Raw genomic sequence first — 16781 nt, forward strand, 5'->3', positions numbered from 1 at the left:
CATTTTCCTGCCCTGCTAAGCATTCAAAATGTAACGAGGACTTTTTGGTGTCGGAAAATGTATTGAGTAGAAAGTACATTTAATTTTATTTAGCAATGTAATGGAGAATAAGTAAAGGAACAGATACCAAAAAAACTACTTAAGTAGTACTTTAAAGTATTTTTTCTTAAGTATTTTACACCACTGAGGGTCACATAGTGTATGTGTAAGAAAAAGTTGAGGCTTGTTTCTAATAAGTGTCAATATTGTGTGTTATTGCATACACACGCGATCATTACTTCCCAATGTTTTGGATGAGTGCAATTTCCGGGATTGTCAAACGGTATATGTGTAAAAAATAGTAGAGTCATACAATTGTGAAAATAATTAGCCACTGCTGTTGTAAAAACATTTTATTCCAGCCAGAGTTACAGCTTAACTTGCTCTCTAACACGGCTCCATTGAGCTTCCTCTGTCCTCTTCCTGCACTCTCTCACTCTTTAATAATACTATCCTCTCCTCTCAATGACAGCCCATCACCTTCACTAAGACACTACGCTACCCACAATTCTCTCCTGCAGAACCTGCACATCTGACCTAGCCTGCCAATCAGCAGGTCCCACCTATCCCCTCTACACCCCACGCATGAGTTGTCGTCCCCAGCAACCACCTAGCAACCACCTAGCCTCAGTCGTACCGTAAATCGTCACTGTATGCCGCCATATCGTGTTTTTTTGTTTCATTTCTATATATTTTTCTCCAGTACATTAATATTTTTACTTTTTCTTTCCTTTCCTTCCATTCCATTTCCCCTCCGCTCCCCACCACTGCTTTTATCCTACCACCACCCCACTCGGCAGAAGAACCTATCACTCCTACACTTATTACCTGTAAGTAACCCACTTTGTGACTGAAAACGCTTAGTGCCATGCTTTCTCTATCTGCGACCACCGCCTTGATCTACCATGCATGAAACCTCTTGGTGACCTTCCTTCCTCTCCTTTCAAACTGACAGCCAAGGCTTGAGCTGTCTAACACTGGCTTAGCAGCTAACGCTTAGCAGCTAAAGTCTATTCTACACCTCAAGGTCCAATTTGAAGTCCAATTGCAAAGTGCTATTGCAAACATGTTTACAAGAGTGGATAACAGATAGAAGATAATTAATCTAAATCAATTGGAAAAACTGACGCTCAAATGAGACAAAATGCTCTGTTTTTAAATTGTGACGACACTCCAACCAATGCTTTAGTTTGAAAAGGGACCTGGATCAGTCGCTACTATTCTAAACCAGTTAGAAAACCCATAGACGTAGATAGTATATTTCTAAATACACATAGAAAAAAATAGACATCTCAGTTTTCCCCTTGCATTGTGCTTTCTAGAGTATATTGTGCTTTATTGACTAAGAGGGAAACTGTCTTCTCTGTAACCCAAGTAGCATTGCTCCATTGGAATGACCAACTAACCCAGCCCGACCCATTTCAGAATAGCTGTGCGAGCATGAGACAACGAGAGGGGGTCGGTTTTGTGTCCGATGCCTCTCGGCCTAACCCTGTCCCAGGATCCACCTAAACCCGCCAACTCCCATGATTCTCTCTGTCCGTTCTCATTTCAGCACATCTTTTAAATGTTTTGTTCATTTTCCTCCATGTTTTAGATCAGTGGTTTGTGCATGGCTCTGTTGACAGTATGTGAAATTCTCATCAGTATCCCGGTACCATAGTGCTAAAAGTCTACTGTGATGGTGACGATAGCTCAGAGTTTGATTCTATGTACTCTGTGTGTAGCAAATGAGTAAACAAGTATTGTAGCCAGCGTCGTGTATTAGAGCTATGGATTATTTAACATGTACCAATATACAGTACCAGTCAAAAGTTTGGACACACCTACTCATTCCAGGGTTTTTCTTTATTTTGACAATGTAGAATAGTGAAGACATCAAAACTATGAAATCAAGAACTTTGAAAGTTTCTTCAAGTGCCGTCGCAGAAACCATCAAGCGCTATAATGAAACTGGCTCTCATGAGGACCACCACAGGAATGGAAGACCCAGAGTTATCTCTGCAGCAGAGGATAAGTTCATTAGAGTTATCAGCCTCAGAAATTGCAGCCCTAATAAATGCTTCAGAGTTCAAGTAACAGACTCATCTCAACATCAACTGTTCAGAGGAGACTGTGTGAATCAGGCCTTCATGGTTGAATTGCTGCAAAGAAACCACTACTAAAGGACACCGGTAAGAAGAAGACTTGCCTGGTCCAAGAAACACAAGCAATGGACATTAGACTAGTGGAAATCTGTCCTTTGGTCTGATGAGTCCATATTTGAGATTCTTTGTTTCAACCACTGTGTCTTTGAGATGCAGAGTATGTGAACGGATGATCTTCGCATGTGTGGTTCCCACCGTGAAGCATGGAGGAGGAGGTGTGATGGTGTGAGTGTGCTTTGTTAGTGACAGTGTCAGTGATTTTATTTACCCTTCAAGGCACACTTAACCAGCATGGCTACCACAGCATTCTGCAGCGATACGCCATACCATCTGGTTTGCGTTTAGTGGGACTATCATTTGTTTTTCAACAGAACAATGACCCAATACACCTCAAGGCTGTGTAAGGGTTATTTGACCAAGAAGGAGAGTGATGGAGTGCTGCATCAGATGACCTGGCCTCCACAATCCCCTGACCTCAACCGACTCGAGATGGTTTGGGAATGAGAGTGAAGGAAAAGCAGCCAACAAGTGCTCAGCATATGTGGATACTCCTTCAAGACTGTTGGAAAAACATTCCAGGTGAAACTGGTTGAGAGAATGCCACGAGTTTGCAAAGCTGCCATCAAGGCAAAGGCTGGCTACTTTGAAGAATCTCAAATATAAAATAGATTCTGATATGTTTAACACTTTTTTGGTTACTACATGATTCCATATGTGTTGTTTCATAGTTTTGAAGTCTTCACTATTATTCTACAATGTAGAAAATAGTACAAATAAAGATGTCTAGGTGTGTCCAAACTTGACTCGTACTGTATATCAGAGTCCTAGAGTAAGAATAGCTTCTGAGATTTCTTGGGTTAAATGTGTCCTTGGTTTGCGATTTCCAAGTCTGTCAATTGTTAAGTTGATTTGCTGTGATTAAAAAAAAGGCAGTTATTTCATTATTAATTGCAGGTACTTGTTAAATACGCAGTCAATCAGAACATCTGTACATATATCCAGAAATAAATGGTTATTTTTGGGACAGAGACAATGGCATTCATGCAGGAATGTGAGCTGGCTTCCGTGTGTGCCAACTTGTTTTCAGTAGGGGCGTGAGCAGCTCAGAGAAGCGCCACAGAGGAGAAGACCCCTCTGGCTAGGATTTGAATAAGACTCTGCTGAATGTCCATAGGGGGAAGAACAGAAGAACAGATAAATCCCAGATATGAAGACATTTTATCTATTTATATTCTAGCTATATACCCCTTCCTCTCTGTATTGAGAGCTCCTTGTCTAAATCTTCTCAGTGACTTCCAAAACATGCTTTTGGATTGGTATACCCAGTTTAGTGTTCCATGGAAAGAAGAGAGGGATTTTTGAAGTGGGAGATGCGGTCCAGCTTTTCTCTTTCTCCATCTAGACCTCTTTCTCTCTCTCTCTATTTCTCTCTCTCTTCATTTTCTTTCTCTCCCCTCTATTTCTCTTCATTCTTTCTCGCTCTCTCCCTTCTCCTTTCTCTCTCTCCCCTCTCTCCCCTCTCTCTCTCTCCCCTCTCTCCTTTCTCTCTCTTCCCTCTCTCCTTTCTCTCTCCCCTCTCTCCTTTCTCTCTCCCCTCTCTCTCCCCTTTCTCTCTTTCTCTCCCCTCTCTATTTCTCTCCCATCTCTATTTCTCTCCATTCTCTTTCTCGCTCTCTCCACTCTCCATTCTCTCCCCTCTCCTTTCTTTCTCTCTCTCTCCTCATTCTCTCTTTCTCTCTCTCTCTCCCCTCTCCTTTCTCTCTCTCCCGCCACTCCTTTCTCCCTCTCTCCTTTCTCTCTCTCCTTTCTCTCTCCCCTTTATCTCTCCCCTTTCTCTCTCTCCCCTTTCTCTCTTTCTCTCGCTCTCTCTCCATGTCTCTCTTTCTCTTCATTCTCTTTCTCTCCCTCTCTATTTCTCTCTTCATTCTATTTCTCGCTCTCTCCACTCTCCTTTCTCTCTCTCGCTCTCTCCACTCTCCTTTCTCTCTCTCGCTCCTCTCCCCACTCCTTTCTCTCTCTCGCTCTCTCTCCTTTCTCTCTCCCCTCTCTCTCTCCCCTTTATCTCTCCCCTTTCTTTTTCTCCCCTTTATCTCTCTCCCCTTTCTCTCTTTCTCTCGCTCTCTACATTTCTCTCTTTCTCTTCATTCTCTTTCTCTCCCCTCTCTATTTCTCTCTTCATTCTATTTCTCGCTCTGTCCCCTCTCCTTTCTCTCTCCCCTCGCCTCTCTCCTTTCTCTCTCTCTCCTTTCTCTCTTTCTCCTTTCTCTCTCCCCTCTCTCCTTTCTCCTCCCCTCTCTCTCCCCTTTCTCTTTCTCCCCTTTATCTCTCTCCCCTTTCTCTCTCTCCCCTTTCTCTCTTTCTCTCGCTCTCTCTCCATTTCTCTCTTTCTCTTCATTCTCTTTCTCTCCCCTCTCTATTTCTCTCTTCATTATATTTATCGCTCTCTCCACTCTCCTTTCTCTCTCTCGCTCTCTCCCCTCTCCTTTCTCTCTCCCCTCTCCTTTCTCTCTCCCCTCTCTCCTTTCTCTCTCCCCTCTCTCCTTTCTCTCTCTCCTCTTTCTCCATTCTCTCTCTCTCCACTCTCTCCTTTCTCGCTCCCTCTCTCTCTCTCGCTCCCTCCCCTCTCTCCTTTCTCTCTCCTCTCTCTCCTTTCTCTTTCTCCCCTCTCTATTTTCTCTCTCACCTCTCTCCTTTCTTTCTCTCTCCTTTTGCTCTTTCCCCTCTCTCCATTCTCTCTCTCCCCTTTCTCTCTCTCTCTCTCTCTCTCTCTCTCTCTCTCTCCCCTTTCTCTCTCTCTCTCTCCCCTTTCTTTCTCTCTCTCTCTCTCTCTCTCCTTTCTTTCTTTCTTTCTTTCTTTCTTTCTCTCTCTCTCTCTCTCTCTCTCTCTCGCTCTCTCTCTCTCTCCTTTCTCTCTCCCCTCTCTCCTTTCTCTCTCCCCTCTCTCCTTTCTCTCTCTCCTCTTTCTCCATTCTCTCTCTCTCCACTCTCTCCTTTCTCGCTCCCTCTCTCTCTCTCGCTCCCTCCCCTCTCTCCTTTCTCTCTCCTCTCTCTCCTTTCTCTTTCTCCCCTCTCTATTTTCTCTCTCACCTCTCTCCTTTCTTTTCTCTCCTTTTGCTCTTTCCCCTCTCTCCATTCTCTCTCTCCCCTCTCTCCATTCTCTCTCTCCCCTTTCTCTCTCTCTCTCTCTCTCCCCTTTCTCTCTCTCTCTCTCCCCTTTCTTTCTCTCTCTCTCTCTCTCTCTCTCCTTTCTTTCTTTCTTTCTTTCTTTCTTTCTTTCTTTCTTTCTTTCTTTCTCTCTCTCTCTCTCTCTCTCGCTCTCTCTCTCTCTCTCCTTTCTCTCGCTCCCCTCTCTCCTTTTCTCTTTCTCTCCCTCATATTCCCTCTCCTTCATGCTCTTCCCCTGCCTCCTTTTGTCTGTCTCGCCCTTCCTCTTCCTCTCCCCCTCTCTCTTTCTCTCTCTCTTCCTCTCCCCCTCTCTTTCTCTCCCTCTTTCTGCTTCCCTAGTCTTCTGTCCTTCATGCTCTTCCCTTCCTTCTCCTTCTCCCCCTCTCTCACTTCTTGGCCGTTTAAGTAGGAGTAATATGGTAAACGGTGCAAGATTATGCCTCTCAGTTCACGTCAGGGCCGCCGAGCCGTGAGCTCATGTTTAACAGCGCGTCGCTTGCCACTCGCCTCAGATTGAGCCGTCACGCGCGCCCGTTGCTCTAATGAAATATTGAATGCAGTTTGCCTTTGATCCGACGCACACTACAGTAGAGAGAGCAGAACAGGTGGAGGCAAGGGAGAGAGGAAGAGAGGTCTCCGGGGAGGGGTCTGTCCAGATTTTTACATTTGATTTACTAATGATACCATTGCTCCATTGGGATACATTGAAGTGGAAGAGATCAGGTAGTAAATGGTACAGTGTATGATCCTGTGTTCAAATGGACTTGCTGCTTTACAGTAGAAGTGTTGTATTATATTGAGTCAGGGCTATAATGTAAAGAGCACTTCTGTCTCATACAGCCCTCTACCAAATGCTGAGGCTGGTACTGGGCTTGTTCCCTCCTTATGTAGATAGACTGGGGATGCATCCCAAATGGCACCCTATTCCCTATATAGTGCACTACTTTTGGTCAAATGCAGTGTGCTAAATAGTGGATAGGGTGCCATTTGGGACGCTGTCTGTCTGTGTGAAAGATGCAGAACCGCCAAGATGCCTCTCGTTTCCCTGGATGCCTTTTTCTGTGAGAATGGTAAAAGGCAGCATAAGACATCTTGATAAAACAAGAGCGGAATAACTGTTTGGGATGAGTGATGAGCTGAGCGGGACGCTTCCTCTCCATCTTCTCTCCCCGACGATCATTTTTCCCCCTCTTTCTTTCATGTGTACACACACACACACACAAAGAAAGAGAGAGAACCCATGGAGACAGGCACATTTAACTGTGGCCTTTCAGCAGCCGAGTGGGGCCCAGCCCGGCACATGAAAAAGCCTTAATTAAATCCTACAAGGAAGGGCTCACACAGAAAAAGAATCAAATGAATTGCAACAAGGGGATGCACATTTGTCTGGCTGATAGGCACTGTCATTCCGAAGGAGAGCAGGGAAGTTGGAGAAGGAGGCGGTAAAAGAGGGAAGATGAGATGAGAAGACCATTTTGCTCGTCTGTTGTGGGACTCGACAGGATTGTCCTTTAACGCCCTTTGTCATTAAGGTGACAGGTCATTCCCAGGCCACCTTCTGAGTCGACACTCCAGTTCTCTGACCCCCTTCCTGTGTCACTGCAACGAGATAAATGAGGGTTGTATTCATTAGACACCAAATGGAAAAAACTGATTGGAACAGGGAGGATCTACCTAGACAAACGTTCAATGTTGTGTTCCGTTATTCAATGTTTTGCTGCTGTGTCCACTAATGAACGTGACTCTGGCTACAGGGCTGGATATTAGATGCCACACTTTCCCCTGAAATGCTACTATAGTGTTCACTTGGTAAGCTTTCCCGAGCATCAAACAAACTTGTTGGCGTAATTAAAAGGGAACGCACTAGAGCGCATTGTGGGGAATTTACAGGCCTTTAGCCTAACTTTAGCTGTTAGCGCCCAACCAGCCGTGCTAAATGGAATCAGCCATCCTATCAGATCCTTGTTACACGAGAGGTAGCTGAACTTACATGCCACAGCCCTATAAAGGTGTGTCTGACGTGAACGCAATCACACACAGTAACACAGACACACACACCTAGCGCGCCACCCTGAGATGCATTAGCATTAATGGCACTCATCCGCTTCTCATTCGATTAGCATACATAACCCCTAAAGTGCAGGTGTCTCACGAACTGCGTAGTAAGTGGTGTTGCCAAACCTCGTAAGGAGCCCATTAGAGTGAGTAACGTGATTATATCATAGGATCTAAGTACTGTACTGTGTTCAGAAGTCCCTAGAGGTTCTCAATAAAACCGTTATATGATCCACTGACTGACACAACAAAGGGCAACTCCAGCTACACGGTTAGATGTAAAACGGGGACACGATCAAACATATTCCAGTTGATTTCCTGTAAAAGCGACTGTTTTCCAGCGGTCTTAATGAACTGGGTGAATGTAGACTGTTTCCAGTTTGATGGTTTCAGCAGCCAGTTATTACACCCAACTGTGTCAGGGGTCGGGGGTCGTTTGGAGCATTCTTTTATATGGCGGCTCCGGGTCTAATGAAAGGTGTGCTGAAAGCCCGATGTCACACGGGTGCTCTTTCTCTTGGGTATAAAGGATGCGCTGCAAACACAGGTGACCCTCTGCGTTTAGACACCGGTAAACAGTGTTGTGGGAGATCATACCATTTCTAAGCGCACCCGGTTTATTTCACCTCTGCCTCCAGGGTCAATTCAGACTAGATTTATTTGGCTTATTTGGCCCAAAATAGATTTTATTTTTGTCTGCAACAGGGTCAAGAGTGTTGCTGGATCAGCCTCTTGTCTGATGCCGCCATTGTACGTTGGGGTCAAAGTGCAGATCCAAGTACAAATAAGAAATTACTGCTCCCACCATGAACACAGACTTTTATTCAGCGACTATGTTTCCAATTAACGTTGTGTGTTAGACCACCGCAGGGTGAGAAGTCCATTCAATTTAGTGTTTTTTTTCTCCTCTCTCTCCCCTCTCCCTCTCTCCTTTATTATGGACAGACTTCTCCCCATCTTAGCTACTGTTGATGTGAAAAGAACTTGACTCGCCTGTACAGAGCCATGACCTAAACCCCATTGAACACCTTTGGGATGAATTGGAATGCTGACTGCGAGCCAGGCCTAATCGCCCCATATCAGTGCCTGACCTCACTAATGCTCTTGTGGTTGAATGGAAGCAAGTCTCCACATCAATGTTCCAACATCTAGTGGAAAGCCTTCCCCGAAGAGTGAAGGCTGTTATTGCAGCAAAGGGTTGATCAACTCCATATTAATGCCAATGATTTTGTAATAAGATGTTGAAAAAAACAGACCCAGACCATTATTCCTCCTCCACCAAACTTTATAGTTGGCAGGATGCGTCCTCATGGCAAACCCAGATTTGTCAATTTTACTGCCAGATTTTGAAGCGTGATTCATCACTCCAGAGAACGCATTTCCACTGCTCCAGAGTCCAATGGCGGCGAGCTTTACACCACTACAGCCGACGCTTGGCATTGAGTATGGTCATCTTAGGCTTGTGTGAGGCTGTTCGGCCATGGAAACCCATTTCATGAAACTCCAGACGAACAGTTCTTGTGCTGATGTTGCTTCCAGAGGCAGTTTGGAACTCAGTAGTGAGCTCAGTAGCTCTCGACAGCCCCGTTGTGTGCACTTGTGTAAGCCATTCAGTAAGGCATTCGACTTTCGATGTTTGTCTATGGAGATTGCATGTCTGTGTACTTGATTTTGTACACCTGTCAGCAACGTGTGGCTGAAATAGCCAAATCCATTCATTTGAAGGGGTCTCCACATGTATACAGCAGTACAGCAGAGGTGGGACAAAGTCATTGTTTTACAAGTCACAAGTAAGTCTCAAATCTTAGCACTCAAGTCCCGAGTCAAGTCAGGCAAGTCTGAGGCAAGTCTCAAGTCCTAAACTTTGAGTTTCGAGTCCTGAACAAGTCATAATGTGCTCTTCACCAAATGTAATACCATTTCATGTTTTGCTTTGAAAAATATCTATATATTTATTACTTTCCAAATAAATGTTATATTTCCATGGAAAAATATGGGTAGCCATGAGAAAGACCCCCCCCCTCCCCCTCAATAGTGATCGACTATCGAGGATAGCTATGGAGTGCAATTGGGCGATGTAGGATTGTACACAATCGCCAAACCTTAAAACACACACACTCTCTGTGTGGTTACAGTAGGCTAACGTACAGTATATCACAAAAGTGAGTACACCCGTAAGTGAAAATGTCCAAATTGGGCCCAAAATGTAAATATTTTGTGTGGCCACTATCATTTTCCAGCACTGCCTTAACCCTCTTGGGCATGGAGTTTACCAGAGCTTCACAGGTTGCCACTGGAGTCCTCTTCCACTCCTCCATGACGTCATCACGGAGCTGGTGGATGTTAGAGACCTTACACTCCTCCACCTTCAGTTTGAGGATGCCCCACAGATGCACAATAGGGTTTAGGTCTGGAGACATGCTTGGCCAGTCCAGTGGTCGTCTTGGAGGTGTGTTTGGGGTCGTTATCATGTTGGAATACTGCCCAGTCTCTGAAGGGATGGGATCATGCTCTGCTTCAGTATGTCACAGTACATGTTGGCATTCATGGTTCCCTCAATGAACTGTAGCTCCCCAGTGCCGGCAGCACTCATGCAGCCCCAGACCATGACACTCCCACCACCATGCTTGACTGTAGGCAAGACACACTTGTCCTTGTACTCCTCACCTGGTTGCCTCCACACACGCTTGACACCATCTGAACCAAATAAGTTTATCTTGGTCTCATCAGACCACAGGACATGGTTCCAGTAATCCATGTCCTTAGTCTGCTTGTCTTCAGCAAACTGTTTGCGGGCTTACTTGTGCATCATCTTTAGAAGAGGCTTCCTTCTGGGACGACAGCCATGCAGACCAATTTGATGCAGTGTACGCCGTATGGTCTGAGCACTGACAGGCTGACCCCCCACCACTTCAACCTCTGCAGCAATGCTGGCAGCACTCATACGTCTATTTCCCAAAGACAACCTCTGGATATGACGCTGAGCACGTGCACTCAACTTCTTTGTTCGACCATGGCGAGGCCTGTTCTGAGTGGAACCTGTCCAGTTAAACCGCTGTATGGTCTTGGCCACCGTGCTGCAGCTCAGTTTCAGGGTCTTGGCAATATTCTTATAGCCCAGGCCATCTTTATGTAGAGCAACAATTATTTTTTTCAGATCCTCAGAGAGTTCTTTGCCATGAGGTGCCATGTTGAACTTCCAGTGACCAGTCAGTATGAGGGAGTGTGAGAGCGATGACACCTAATTTAACACACCTGCTCCTCATTCACACCTGAGACCTTGTAACACTAACGAGTCACAAGACACCGGGGAGGGAAAATTGCTAATTGGGCCCAATTTGGACATTTTCACTCACTTTTGTTGCCAGCGGTTTAGACATTAATGGCTGTGTGTTGAGTTATTTTGAGGGGACAGCAAATGTACACTGTTATACAAGCTGTACACTCACTACTTTACATTGTAGCAAAGTGTCATTTCTTCAGTGTTGTCACATGAAAAGATATACTCAAATATTTACAAAAATGTGAGGGGTGTACTCACTTTTGTGATATACTGTTTGTCAGTGGTTTTAGGAACAGCAGTAACATCAAGCAGGATTTAGGCTACCAGCTACCTACACAGTTGTAGCTCAATCTAGGGTGCAATGATCACGTTCCTGCACTGACTGACTGTGTGGAGGCTCATTGATTTAACGTTACATTAGCCTACATGATACACTAGTAAGGTAATAAAATATATAGCTGTCGGCTTACCGTTCTTTGTGCAGCTTCAAATGTCGAACAAAGTTGGAAATTCTTCCACCTTCGTCTGTAATTTTCTTCCTGCATGTTTTGCAAGTTACAATCTGTTTTTGTTGATACAGCATCGTCTTTATATCCAAAAATAATAATTTGGGGTATCATCTTTCTAAGGGCTCCATCTGAATTCACCCTGCCGACGTTCCTCTGCACTGCCACGCACAGCTTTTTCTCAGCTGGCACAATTTGATTGGCTGCTGTCCGATTCAAACTGTTATCCGTTAAATGAAGAGTTATGCGCTGCACACTATTTAATAGCATCACTTTTAATATTTGTGCTTTGGGAGGGTATCAAGTCGGGTCGAGTCATAAGGCTCAAGTCCAAGTCAAGTCACGAGTCATTGGTGTTAAAGTTAAAGTCGAGTTGCAAGTCATCATATTTGTGACTCGAGTCTGATTCGAGTCCTTGTAATGTGACTCGAGTCCACACCTCTGGTATGTAGTGTAGCCTTCTTTGACCTCTAAAGGATAAAGGCTTTGACTGAGGCAATTTTCATGTCTTTATATATGACTAAATAACCAAAAGTCTGTTGGTGCGTTAGGGGAGGGACGGTGCTGGAGGGAGAGGGGAAATACTAAGGATTTACTCCGGGATCCAACTTTGTAACATATTGCACGAGTTGGATTCCTAACATATCACATGAAGTGGATGACATAGTACACAATTGGATGACGTATAATAGTACACAAATAGCGGGGTCATGAGCATCACTTTCAAAACTACTGGCTGAAATTATACAAGCGTTTGAGAGTGCATCTTTAAGATATTTCACTATGAGATTTTATTGACAGTGTTGCAGGTGATGCTAGGAGGAGTGGCACACACGCACACAGATGAGGACCGAGACGAGGGTAACCTAGCTACTGTACCTCGCTGAAGACTAATTCATTGACGGCCACATTGTTTCCCTGCACCAATGTGACAAAACATGTGCAGTATTGAGATGGCTTTTTTACACTTTGGTTCGATATTAAACCATTTGAAGATTGAGTCAAACCGTGACAAGCAATTCTAAACAAATCCTACATACTGTAGACACGAGGCAGTTAGTGGAGTTCATTGTATAAACAGACAGGCTGGTGTGGGTATTAGCTGTTGACACCCCAGGGCTCTAAACAACAATGTTAATAACAGGCTGCTCAATAGAACTGAATCAACAACCATATTCGTGTACACTCCTGTGCCACAAGTTTTTTTTAAAGTAATGCTAAAAGTAGCATTAAACGTAATGACGTTTGACCAGGGACTCAGAAGACTCTTTGCCTTTCCTTCAAGTAGAATCATCCGATGTTGGTCATGAATATTTCAAGCTGCTTGCACACATCCCATAAAGCATGGTTGGTTCCATCAAGTCTGCTTTGAAGGATGACCAACAGATATGTATGTTTCTATTTTACAGACAGCTACATATTAAATCAAATCGAAGTTTATTTGCCACGTGAGCTGAATGCAACATTTCACCTTACAGTGAAATGCTTACTTACAGGCTCTAACCAAGAGTGCAAAAAAAGGTATTAGGTGAATAATAGGTAAGTAAGGAAATAAAACAACAGTAAAAAGACAGGCTACATACAGTCGTGGCCAAAAGTTTTGAGAATGACACAAATATTAATTTTCACAAAGTCTGCTGCCTCAGTGTGTATGATGGCAATTTGCATATACTCCAGAATGTTATGAGGAGTGATCAGATGAATTGCAATTAATTGCAAAGTGCCTCTTTGCCATGCAAATGAACTGAATCCCCCAAAAAAACATTTCCACTACATTTCAGCCCTGCCACAAAAGGACCAGCTGACATCATGTCAGTGATTCTCTCGTTAACACAGGTGTGAGTGTTGACGAGGACAAGGTTGGAGATCACTCTGTCATGCTGATTGAGTTTGAATAACAGACTGGAAGCTTCAAAAGGGGGGTGGTGCTTTGAATCATTGTTCTTCCTCTGTCATCCATGGTTACCTGCAAGGAAACACGTGCCGTCATTATTGCTTTGCACAAAAAGGGCTTCACAAGCAAGGATATTGCTGCCAGTAAGATTGCACCTAAATCAACCATTTATCGGATCATCAAGAACATCAAGGAGAGCGGTTAAATTGTTGTGAAGAAGGCTTCAAAGCGCCCAAGAAAGTCCAGCAAGAGCCAGGACCATCTCCTAAAGTTGATTCAGCTGCGGGATCGTGGCACCACCAGTACAGAGCTTGCTCAGGAAGGTGTGAGTGCATCTGTACGCACAGTGAGGCGAAGACTTTTGGAGGATGGCCTGGTGTCAAAAAGGGTAGCAAAGAAGCCACTTCTCTCCAGGAAAAACATCAGGGACAGACTGCTATTCTACAAATAGTACAGGGATTGGACTGCTGAGGCCTGGGGAAAAGTTGTTTTCTCTGATGAATCCCCTTTCCAATTGTTTGGGGCATCCGGAAAAAAGCTTGTCCGGAGAAGACAAGGTGAGCGCTACCATCAGTCCTGTGTCATGCCAACAGTAAAGCATCCTTAGACCATTAATTTGTGAGGCTCACTCACAAATTTGCCTAAGAACACAGCCATGAATAAAGAATGGTACCAACACATCCTCCGAGAGCAACTTCTCCCAACCATCCAGGAACAGTTTGGTGACGAACAATGCCTTTTCCAGCATGATGGAGCACCTTGCCATAAGGCAAAAGTGATAACTAAGTGGCTCGGGGAACAAAACATCGATATTTTGGGTCCATGGCAAGGAAACTCTCCAGGCCTTAATCCCATTGAGAACTTGTGGTCAATCCTCAAGAGGTGGGTGGACAGACAAAAACTCACACATTCTGACAAACTCCAAGCATTGATTATGCAAGAATGGGCTGCCATCAGTCAGGATGTGGCCCAGAATTTAATTGACAGCATGCCATGGCAGATTGCAGAGGTCTTGAAAAAGAAGGATCAACACTGCAAATATTGACTCTTTGCATCAACTTCATGTAATTGTCAATAAAAGCCTTTGACACTTATGAAATGCTTGTAATTATACTTCAGTATTCCATAGTAACATCTGACAGAAATATTGTAAGACACTGAAGCAGCAAACTTTGTGAAAATTAATATTTTTGTCTTTCTCAACTTTTGGCCACAACTGTACAGTAGCGAGGCTATAAAAGTAGCGAGGCTACATACAGACACCAGTTAGTCAGGCTGATTGAGGTAGTATGTACATGTAGATATGGTTAAAGTGACTATGCATATATGATGAACAGAGAGTAGCAGTAGCGTAAAAGAGGGGTTGGCGGGTGGTGGGTCGCGGGACACCATGAAGATAGCCCGGTTAGCCAATGTGTGGGAGCACTGGTTGGTCGGCCCAATTGAGGTAGTAGGTACATGAATGTATAGTTAAAGTGACTATGCATATATGATAAACAGAGTGGGTTGTCTCACTAATGTAAAATTAAACATCTCTTACTTTTTACTCATAAAACAGAAATAAATACTTCCACTTGCTAATTGAAACATTTATAATTAATCAAAAGAGATGTGATTTGAAACTTGGTACATAATGACACCAATACTATATTAGATTTAAAAAACGATGCTACTGAGAAGAAGCTCAAAGCCAGTAATTGAGTAGTGAGTGTTGCATCCGAGGACAGACGTTTTTTACGTTCTTCAGCACTCGGTGGTCCCGTTCTGTGAGCTTGTGTGGCCTACCACTTCGCGGCTTGCTCCTAGACGTTTCCACTTCACAATCACAGCACTTACAGTTGACCGTGGCAGCTCTAGCAGAGCAGAAATTTGACGAACTGACTTGTTGGAAAGTTAGCATCCTATGACGGTGCCATGTTGAAAGTCACTGAGCTGTTCAGTAAGGCCATTGTACTGCCAGTGTTTGTCTATGGAGATTGCATGGCTGTGTGCTCGATTTTATACACCTGTCAGCAACGGGAGTGTCTGAAATATCTGATTTCAAGGTGTGTCCACATACTTTTGTGTATATATAGTGTAAGAGCATTTAGTGGACGTTAGCCTGGCAGGTCACACACAGCTCCGTCCGTGGTTTAATGACAATCTCTACTAATGAAGAGACATCACGTCACAGGCTCCAGCAGGCCTCTGTCTCTGTGTCTGTCCGCAACCATCGCCGCGGGCCCCACCACTGGAGTCCCAGAGCTCCCACTTCCAAACATCAAGATTTATCTCTGCAAAAAGACAACTAGAATGGGTTTTATGCAGTGCTGTCTTTGCCTGCTGCCGTGGACAGAGTGCCTCGCTCCAGGGTAGGGTACCTTCCTCCTCTTCCTCTCTCGCTCTCCTGAGGCCTAGGGGCCATCAGTCCCCCACCCCATCAGAGGGGCCAGCACCACAAGAGCTTTTGTGCTTTTATTTATATGTTTGTGCGCAAAGAGAAACTTTTTCTTCTCTCTTTTTAAAAGCCTGTCCTCTTTTTTTCTATTTGCGTTCTCTCGCCGTCTGATTCCATTTGCTATTTTACAGGTTAAACTTTAAACAACTCTAAATGCCTGTGCTTATGCAAAGAACCGGAATAGAAAGGAATAAAAAAAAATGATCTAGTGTAGCGTTAGCGATCGGAGGAGTCCTTGGGGAGTGTTGTGACCAGGCGTGGCATTAGGTATTCATGGGGGCCATGGATGGATGATGCGCTGGGGGGGGCACAGCAGGGATGGTAGTGAGCTCTCGTGTTTCCAAAGTTGTCCTTCCCGTTTCTGCTCTGTTTGCGTGGGGAGGGAAGGGAGAGAGGGGGGATGGGATGGAGGGAAGGAGTGGGTAAACAACCATAGCTCGGACTATATCTCTCACTGTTCCTCACTTTACATTTGTCCTGTCTGAATGAATTCTGTTGAATCAGGTTATTTATACTGAACAAAAATATAAACGTAACATGTACATTTTTGGTCCATGTTTCATTAGGTGAAATTAAAGATCCCAGATATGTTATATATGCACAGAAAGCGTATTTCTCTCAAATGTTGTGCACACATTTGTTTACATCCCTGTTACTGAGCATTGCTCCTTTGCCAAGAAAATCCATTCACCTGACAGGTGTGGCATATCAAGAAGCTGATTAAACAGCATGATCATTACACAGATGCACCTTGTGTTGGGGACAATAAAAGGCCACTCTAAAATGTGCAGTTTTGTCACAGATGTCTCAAGGTTTGAGGGAGCATGCATTTGGGGTGCTGACTCCACCAGAGCCGTTGCCAGATAAATTCATGTACATTTTTTTTGTCGTTTTAGAGAATTTGGCAGTACGTCCAACCGGCCTCACAAACGCAGACCATGTTTATGGCGTTGTGTGGGCAAGCGGTTTGCTGATGTGAACCTTGTGAACAGAGTGCCACATGGTTGTGTTGGGGTTAATGGTATGGGCAGGCATGATCTACAGACAATTAACACAATTGCATTTTATCAATGGCAATTTGAATGCACAGAGATACCATGACGAGAACCTGAGGCCCATTAATTTGCCGCCATCACCTCATGCTTCAACATGATAATGCACGGCCACATGTCGCAAAGATCTGTACACCATTCCTGGAAGCTGAAAATTTCCCAATGCTTCCATAGCCTGCATACTTACCAGACGTCACCTATCG

At 44.4% G+C, this 16781-nt stretch overlaps 1 protein-coding gene across 10 annotated transcripts in view; it reads left to right on the forward strand.

Annotated features, from left to right (window-relative positions):
- Positions 1-16781, forward strand: part of LOC109900162 (receptor-type tyrosine-protein phosphatase mu) — a 317021-nt gene that overhangs the window by 222318 nt on the left and 77922 nt on the right. For 6 of the 10 annotated variants that reach the window (XM_031836211.1, XM_031836212.1, XM_031836213.1 and 3 more), the window contains one exon: positions 840-869. The exons of the other annotated variants lie outside the window; for them this stretch is intronic. In XM_031836211.1, the coding sequence (XP_031692071.1) occupies positions 840-869 (30 nt within the window). The remainder of the gene's footprint in view (positions 1-839; positions 870-16781) is intronic. 10 annotated transcript variants of the gene reach the window in all.

Source organism: Oncorhynchus kisutch, linkage group LG11, assembly GCF_002021735.2.
Source record: "Oncorhynchus kisutch isolate 150728-3 linkage group LG11, Okis_V2, whole genome shotgun sequence".
In the NCBI taxonomy this organism is placed as follows: domain Eukaryota; kingdom Metazoa; phylum Chordata; class Actinopteri; order Salmoniformes; family Salmonidae; genus Oncorhynchus; species Oncorhynchus kisutch.